Here is a 9,410-nt window from a genome sequence, read left to right on the forward strand (position 1 = left end):
AAATTTAAAATGAGATAAAATAATTTGAAATTATATTTTTATTCCATTAGTAAAATATAATGTAAATTATATACTAAATAATATATTGAAATCCTAATTTTTATTATATATATAAATATTTTTTTAAATAATAAGGTTGTTATTATTCATATGAAATTAAGAATTTTTTCCTTCTCCTAGTTTTATCTTGCTTTGCCAGCTTAATGAGAAAATTATAGGGTTACAGTGTGTTTTTTCGAAAATAAAAGAAAGTTATTTGAGAGTGCTTTTTTGTCATCTATTCTGTTGATAAAAAAGTTAAAGTTCTGAAAATTAAAGAAACTAGAATTTTTGTAGTCTTGCTACTTTTTATTTTGCAATAATAAAAAAAGAAACAAATATATTTTTATCAATGGCAATTTTCTTGTTTGATTGATATTTGTTGGAAGTCTCAATTTCTCATCAGTTTTGTTATGCAAAAGCAAGCACAAGAAACTCTTTCTACCTCATTGGTTCTTTGGTAGATTCACAACTTCTAACTTAATAATGATCTCTCTCTCACTTGTTTGAAAGTTTACTACATCATAAAAAAATTCCTCTTGAAAGGATTACTCTGAAAGAATCACTTCAATGCTGTTGACATTAACATTTTTGCTTTGCTTGCTATCTTTTAGCATGTTCATTTTGACGTCCTATAAAAAGACTTTCTTTTGTGTTTATAGTTTTTCGGCCATGGTTGCTCAATAATACTTTAGCTTTTAAGTTTTTTATTTATTGCTTTGATTTGCTTCAAAAACTAATGGTTCTTTCATCCTTTATTTCACTATTTTAGATATGTTTTTAAAATAATGATTCAAACAGATAACTTTTTTTTTTCTCTCATTACACATTTCCAAAACTTGTTCTAAAAAATTACTTTACAAAATTGTTTTGAAAACATGAAAACAGAAAATATAATCAAACAAGCCATATATCTCCTTATTTTTCTCTCATATATTTTTTTTTCATTTTCCAAAGTATTTTCACAGCTGACAGCTATGAGACTAAATCTTTAAGAAATTTTAGCATCATTTAAGGGGTTATTCTCTCCTAAAGAATGCTCTCCATATTTCTCCTATTATTTTTTCTTCTCCCTAATGTCTTTTATCATTGAAACAATGTTTTGAGATTTATATTAAAACAATTTTGGAGTTCCCTTTTTCTACCCTACCCCCTGAAAGTAAGAGGAGTAAAAGCATAAATATATGGAATTAAAATAAAATATTGATGACATTATTCTTCAAATTTACATTTTACAATTTATTACCATTGAACATACTAAAAATATGAATATCTTATTTTTAACCAAAACATATTACCTACATTAAAATAAAAAGGAAAATTTTAAACTACATAAATTAAAATTTTTGTTAATATAATATTATAAAAATATAATTTTAAAATAATTTTTATTGGAAAATATTACATTCTTCTTTTCCAAGAAAATATTACATTCAAATATGTGTAAAAATGTTATAATAAAAAATTAGTAATGAAAATGATAGAATTTTGAATTTTTGTATTTTTTTTTTTTGAACAACCAATAAATCTTGCATAAAGTTGGAAAACAGTTAAGTTGTGCCTATATGGGCTTTGCCCTATCAGACTCCCACCCATATATGAAGTTATCCCAAAATCGATTGTTTTCTTAAATCCGACACTAATTTAATGAGTTTAGAATAAGGCTAGTAAGCCTTTTTTATTTTTTATTTTTTATTTTCAAAATTAATTCTTACATTATGATATTATATATTTTTAAAATATAAATTATAACATTAAAGGTTTAAAATAAATAATATAAATTTTAATTTTAAATTATAAACATATATTCAAAAGTCTAAATTTAATTTTAAAATTAAAAATATTTTATTTTTCAGGGATAAAATAAAAATGAGATTCAATGTGCCACTCAAGCTTGTTTTTGCGAGGCCCAAAGGGGCGGAGCTTAGAAGTTTGATTGGGCAAAAATTTCTCAATTTTTCAAACACAAACCTTAAAAAGCAAGTTTAAATGATTAGCTCATCAAATTTAACTCGTATTTTTAACTCTAATCATACAATCTTTTTGTTTAAATTAAAGAAATTATATATTACTTCAATATCAACAAGGAGGCCATAGAAATTGTAAATAATTAGGATCATGACAAAAAAAAAATCTGAAATATGCAAATAACAAAACAAGTATCTTGAAATGTGATACTAAATTGTGTAGTTTTTAGGAAGTTGTCTAGCATTTAAATTTTTTGTGAAATGACACATTTGCCTTCAATTTAAAATTTGCAAAGAAATACTTGTCATTTACTATTAAATTATAATCATTTCCCTAAATAAAGTAGTCATTTCTCAATTATAATTAGTAAATGATTTTTAACAGACACACTTGACTTATAAATAAAAAAGAAAGAAAGAAAATTATCATTTTCTTTTCTGTTTTAGTTAATAGCATAACTAAAGTAGTTACTCTTTTTGTTTTTTGGGACTTGACTAATTTTTTTTTTTTTTTGCATAAAGGCATTTGTTATTTGTTATTCAGTTGTAAACATTTCCCCAAAGCAAAATAATCATTTTCCAATTGTAATTAGTATTTGATTTTTAGTAGTTGCACTGATAAACACAAATGGAAGAAAAATTTATCATTTTTTTGTTTTATTTAATAACACAAACAAAATAGCCAGTGATTTAATTATATGAAAACGTTGCAGTTTTCTACATGATTTTATTTCTATTTCTTTATACAGCTTTTCTATTGGCCTTATATTAAAAAAAAAGGCAGTCATTGATTTTTTTTTAACCATTATTTTCCATTTTAAGATAAAATTAAGGGCCAATATATTATTTCACAAATTTTAAAAAAATGCCTATCAAGTCCTAGGGCTATAAATTGTCACGATTTCATGGTAGTTTTATTTTGTTTTTGTCCCGTAACAATTGTCCAAGTGCTTCCCCCATAGTAAAAACCTCAAAAACCATAATTCTCACAGAGAACACTCCCTGAAGCCATTCTTGAATTTGCAAGGCACATTACACAAGTACCTCATCCTACCAATTTGTGTGGTCTTTTTGCAGATTGCTTTGTATATCCTCTTCTGATCAGCAGCGAAAGCACGTGCCACACAGTGACTCTTTTATAGGTGAAAGCTGCGATGGCCACACTTAATTCTCACCGATGTTGTCACAGTATGTCTTCTGCAAATTTCCTTTGCTTTCGACATCGTCTGCATCTTTCTTCTTGCTTTCCCTTCCTTTTGCCCTTTCTATCAACTTCAGGTTTCATTCCTATGGCTCAAATCCTCGCAACATTGAAAAGTCTGTCACTACTTTCCACGCCTTGCTTCATAGGCATCCTCGTCCCTCTACAATCCAAATTAGTAAGATTTTAGGATCTATTACACGGATAAAATATTTTCCTACTGCTATCTCCCTTTTCGCACAAGCTGAATCCAAGGGATTCATGCCATGTTTGGTTGCACTGAACATCTTGATTAATTGTTTCTATCATGTGGGTCAAATGACTTTAACTTTCTCTGCCCTAGGCAAGATTCTTAAGGTGGGCTGTCAACCAGATACGATTACTTTGAATACACTGATGAAGGGCCTTTGCATCAATAATGATGTTGTGAAGGCCTTAGATTTTCATGATGATCTTGTAGCAAAAGGGTTTCAGTTAGACGTAGTTAGTTATGGCATACTCGTCAATGGGCTTTGCAAAATAGGGAAAACAAGATGTCCAGTTAAATTGCTCCAAAAGATGGCTAGGGGATAGGTTAAGCCTGATTTGGTTATGTAGAATAAAATTATTGATGGTTTTTGCAAGGAAATGTCTCCTGATATTGTGACCTACAACTCTCTAGTACATGGTTTTTGTTCTATGGATAAGTGGCTAAAAGCTATAAAATTGTTTAATCAAATGATACTTGAAGGCATCAACCCTAACATTCATAGTTTTAATATACTGGTCGGTGCATTTTGTAAGGAAGGGCGTGTCACCAAAGCTAAAGCTATTGTTGGCATGATGATGAAGAGTGGTGTGAAACCTGATGAAGTCACTTACAACTCTTTAATGAATTGGTACTGTTTGATTAATAATGTTAGTGAGTTAAGTGAATTGTTCAATAAGATGGTCAAGAGTGGCTTGGCTCCTAATATTATTTGTTATAGTATTTTAATTAATGGATTTTGTAAAATCAAGACGGTAGATGATGCCTTTGATCTCTTTAAAGAAATGAAGCGCAAAAATTTGTTTCCTGATATTGTCACCTATAGCTCTCTTGTTGACGGTTTGTGCAAATCAAGGAAAATGTCATTTGTGCAGAATATTATTAATGAAATGCACACTAGTGGTCATACCCTAGATATAATATTTTATAATATCTTGTTAAATGGATTGTGCAAAAGTCATCATCTCAATTAGGCAGTTGCATTATTTAAGTGAATGGTTGACCAAAGAATTCAGCTTGATTCATGCACTTATACCATACTTCTCAATGGTTTGTGTAAAGGTAGTAGATTAAATAAAGCGTGGTAGATTTTTCAATATCTTTTAGTCAATGGCCATCCTTTGGATGTCCAAGCATATAATGAAATGATCCATGGACTCTGTAGAAAGGGATTGTTTGATGAGGCAAAGGCATTGCTTTATAAAATGAAAGAGAATGAGTGCCCCACTTGATTTTGTAACCTTTGATATGATAATTAGACCTCTTTTGGAAAAGGGTGAGAATGATGAGGTGAAAGATCTTTTGCATGAAATGTTCACTGGAGGTTAGGGTTAGATACATTGCTCTAGATTTTTTTTTATTGGCAGTCACTTTTGTGGTGATATTTGTTGTAATATTTAACAAATTTGTTTCTCTTAAGTAAACTTTGTGGAGTACATAAAAGCAGCATTTGGCAAATGATTATCTATGGGCTACAAGGAGGTTCAGAATTGTTGAATTGTAACTTCTAGGAAGTTTTCATTTTTCTTCCTGTAAATGTTGATGATTTAAGTCTAATATTTAAATTGAAGTCTAAACAATAGTTATTTTCATTGGCCATATTATTTATTTTTTCAACAGAAAACTGTGGACGAGCTTGTTATGAGAAAGCTTGTGGATCATCATTAAGGAACAATTTTATTATGTTGTCTTTGCTTGATATTCCCCCCAGATTTTAACATTCATTTTTAGGGAGTCAAAGTTGAGATTTGAAAGCAACTACATCGATCTCCCTAAGACTGCATCCTTTTCAGTTTTCATCACGATATTAATATATCCAAGTTTACTTGAATGCAAACGTAAGGCTATTGGCAAAAAAAAAAAACACATATTTTTCATTGCCTTCTCTTTAGTCATTTATGAAAATAGCCTGAATTTGCTTACTAGTTGTGGTTTTCTAGTTAGTAGCTGCCTGCTGGGTATTTTTCTTCTCTTCACTAGTTTTTCTCATGTTACTCATCTAAATTAGGGGTAATATAATTTTCTTGTCAGATAGAATAGGTATACCACTAAATCATAGAGGTGTAACTTCTTTGACACCTGTTTGCTTGAGCTTCATCCTCAATTCTTGTGGGCTGTAGTTGATGCATCTAGAACTTTGAGCTATTTCATGTGAATGCTTTAAGTCATTCTGTTTATCAATATGGTGCACAATGTGAGATTTCAGAAGATAGGTGCTATTATATTGGGCATGGGTTTGTGTTTTTGTGCAAGTTATCATGTTGATAGTCTCCAAAATTTTACATGCCTTTTTCTAGTATGAGTCTTCTTGGAGGAAAGTAATTGTCTTCCTATTTGTTAGATTGTTATGCACAATGCCTTCAGAACGTATTGCTCTCATTACTTATAATTTCTCTCAAATTTTTCACCTATTATAAAACGGCATTTTATTTGATATTTTCAAGAAAATCTGAAGTATATCTCTTTTTTGCTTTTCAGGGTAATATTTAATTAGTAGAAAATTTGACTGCATTCCTCCCCCTTTTCTTGTCATTGTTATTTTCTTTTAGGGTGTTTGTTTAATTTGAATGAGTGGTCGGCCTGATTTGGTGCACTGGTTGACCATGTTTGATAATTTCTTTTCTCTATGCACATTTTTTTGTGAGCTTTGTATCAATATATCCCATAAAACTCCTCCAGCTAAGTTGTTTTTAGAGTCAACTCTAGAGTTGGAACACGGTGGCAATGAACATTGATGGCTCATGTTAGTGTCATGACAGTCCTACCATGCTTCAAAAAAGTTGTGTGTATTGTAAATTGTTCAAGATTGTAAATAAATTGAATGCTTCAACATTCATCATTAGACAAGGGTTATTGTGGACCATATATGAGGACATTCATTTCTTTTGGAAAATTTCCTGCTGAATAAAGTTCATGACAAACTTGAAGCATTCTATGGTTGGATAAGACGGCAAACTATATCTTGAGTCAACTTGGTGATATTGCACTAAAGGTTATATTCCTTTCTTTGTTCAAAGTTCTTGAATGGTTAAAAATTTATTGCATGACTTGCTGTGAATTTATAACTTATTTTTTTTATCAGTTTAATGGTTAGATTCCATGTTTTGTGCTTCCTCGGGAACTAAATCAGGTATCTAAGTTCTTGGATGGCAAAAATGTGATTGCATGTTGTTGTTGTGCATTGTTTTAGTTCCCATATATCCGTGTATACTAAATGATAACTACAATAACAAAACTCATCCGCTACCTCTATCTCGAAGGTGAGATCTCATTGTTTTAGTTCCCATATGAATCCTTTTAGTTACAAAAGCACACAGATTGGTAGACAGATGGGACAAAAAAGTTGTTGTCCATAAAGAATTATTGATTTACTTTTTCCTTCTCCAAAGTACCTTTTAATTACATAGGAACCGATTTCTTTGAAGTTACTTTCACATATCACTTTGTTTTCCTCTTGCTACTCTACGAATTGTCATCATATTACTCCATACAACTTCTCTTAGCAGTTTTCCACTTTGGAATGCTAATTGAACATATGCTTTTAATTGGTAAACTCTGTAAATGAATCATACATGGCATGTTGATGAGTGATACAATGCAGAAGGATTGTTAATATTAGAACAACATTCATCAGCTTCTTTTCACATTTCATCCGTATTTTTGGCTCTCCCACATTGACTATGTATCAATGTATTAATGCAATGCTTTGCTTACAGTTTAAGGGCTTGTCTGATTGCGGGAAAGGATAGGAATGAAATAGAATAAAGAAATAAAAATAAAAATAAAAATAAAATAATCAAAATGTGAAGAGAAAATGAGTCAATCATGTTCATGAGGAGAGGAGTAATTTAGTTTATGAGATTTGGAGCTATTATTTATAAAATTTGTGGAGGGTGTGGTGATTCTTACCTTTGTTGTATGTAATATTGGATTTTATCATACTTACCAAATTGGGGAGTGTAATTTAGTTTATTTGTCTTTATTTCTTTATTTCATTCGATTATAATCCTTTCCAATAGCAATAAACTATTTGAGTACTAAAGTATAATAGATATTGACTATAAAATCAACTTGAATAATGTGGGTTTTCCTTTTGATCCAAGAGAGCTTATAGTTCAGTTCATTTAATCATTTTTGAACCATAAATCTTAGAGAATGCCTATTAAACAAATGATGTTACTATATGTTACTGCCTGCAAAGATTAATGGTGTTGCTCGGTGCATGAATATTTAGCAAAAGGTTGTAATTCATGTTTTAAGTTATACTACTATGAAGTTAAATTTTTGTCCTGCCAGAAGTTAGAGGAATTACTGCTACCAATTTAATGCAATACCAAAGCACATGGGGAAAAAAAAAGACCAGTTTTGCATCAAGCCTCAACAGTACTTCAATTGCCATATAGGTATTATTCACCGAAAATTTGATAAAATTAGTTAAGTCTATTTTAGTTTCAGTCTATTGTGCTTGATCAGAAACAGTTATGTTTTTGAAACCATATGGTGGATTCAGACATTCTTTGATTGTTTTTGTTCATTTAATTTGTTGCACGAGAGTTAGAACCTAGTTCCAAAGTAAGCAAACATTAAATTGACAATGGGCCTGTTTAAATTTTAGTTGGGTATAATTAATTATAAAAAAATTAATTAACATGATTGATTTTTATTATAATTTGATTATGTTATAACGTGATAATGTTTGGATATTATTTTTTTAAAATTAATTTTTACATAATTAAAGATGTTTGGATGATTTAGTTAAAATTAATTTTAAATATATAAATTACCACAAAAGGTATTGTTTTTTTAAAATTTAAATATTAATTTCAGGTATATAACATTAAATTTATTAAAATATGTTTACTTAATATAATATTATTAATTTTTAGTCTAAGAATCTACTTTACTATTATTATTTATTTCCCATCTGTTGAAGTAGAATACATAAACCCTTTATAAGAAGCATTTTCTTTTATAATATAAATATTGATAAATTTATGTATAATATTATTAAATATCTTAAATTTTATTTAACAAATAATATTATATATATTTATATATACTTATATAATAGGGGCAAAAGATGCGGCGCCTCTATGTTCTATGCAAGGAAGGTTTTTTAAGTGACGCAAGATAAGTTTAGTTTAGTTCCCCGCTAGGGGATATATTTGATAATTTCACATTTCTAACCAAATAATAAAGGTTCAACAACTAGAATTAAAAATTGAAAGCAAGTCAAATTAACTTATGTCTAAACAGAGTTTTTGGATCAAAATTGATTTTTCAAAAAAGGAGTGTTTGGATATTTTTTGTCAAAATCATGGTTTGGGTTGATATAATTGATTATCTGAGCTTATCCAAACTGGTGCAATATTGTTAACCATCTACTTCCAAACTAATTTTGAAGTCCACGTTTGTTTGTTTGTTTGTTTTTTTTTTTTTGAACTTTTCTCTGACAAAATAGGGAGATCTTGGAGGGAAAGTGCTACTTCCAAAATTATGCTTAAACATTCTTATACTTCCCACACTTTCACCTATCAATTTTGTTGTACTCTGTTGTAGTTTAAAATTTATATTATTGTATTTTTAATAATTCTAGAAATAAAATTTAAAACGAGATAAAATAATTTGCAATTATATTTTCATTCCTTTAGTAATATATATTGTAAATTATATAAATAATATGTTAAAACATTGATTTTTATTATATATAAATATTTTTTACAAGTAGTAAGGTTGTTATTATCAGTATGAAATTGAATTTTTCCTTTCTCCTAGTTTTATCTTGCTTTGCCAGCTTAATGAGAAAATTATAGGATTTCCTTATTATTTGTTTTCCGAACACTTTGAAAGTATATTTTTTTTGTCATTTATTCTGTAGATAAAATACTTAAAGTTTTGAAAAATGAAAGAAACTACAATATATATTTTTTAGTGCTTTGTTACCTTTTATTATGCA

At 28.8% G+C, this 9,410-nt stretch overlaps 1 protein-coding gene across 1 annotated transcript; it reads left to right on the top strand.

The window, feature by feature from the left end:
* The first annotated feature begins 3,183 nt into the window (after positions 1–3,183).
* Positions 3,184–4,686, top strand: LOC129302648 (pentatricopeptide repeat-containing protein At1g62680, mitochondrial-like). The gene is made up of 3 exons (XM_054941557.1): positions 3,184–3,690; positions 3,805–4,294; positions 4,562–4,686. Exons 1-3 carry the CDS (start codon positions 3,184–3,186, stop codon positions 4,684–4,686), a joined length of 1,122 nt encoding a protein of 373 aa, XP_054797532.1.
* The last annotated feature ends 4,724 nt before the right edge of the window (positions 4,687–9,410 follow it).

This window comes from Prosopis cineraria, unplaced genomic scaffold (genome assembly GCF_029017545.1).
Source record: "Prosopis cineraria cultivar Desert tree isolate PC_DT_omini unplaced genomic scaffold, ASM2901754v1 PC2, whole genome shotgun sequence".
Taxonomy (NCBI): Eukaryota; Viridiplantae; Streptophyta; class Magnoliopsida; order Fabales; family Fabaceae; genus Prosopis; species Prosopis cineraria.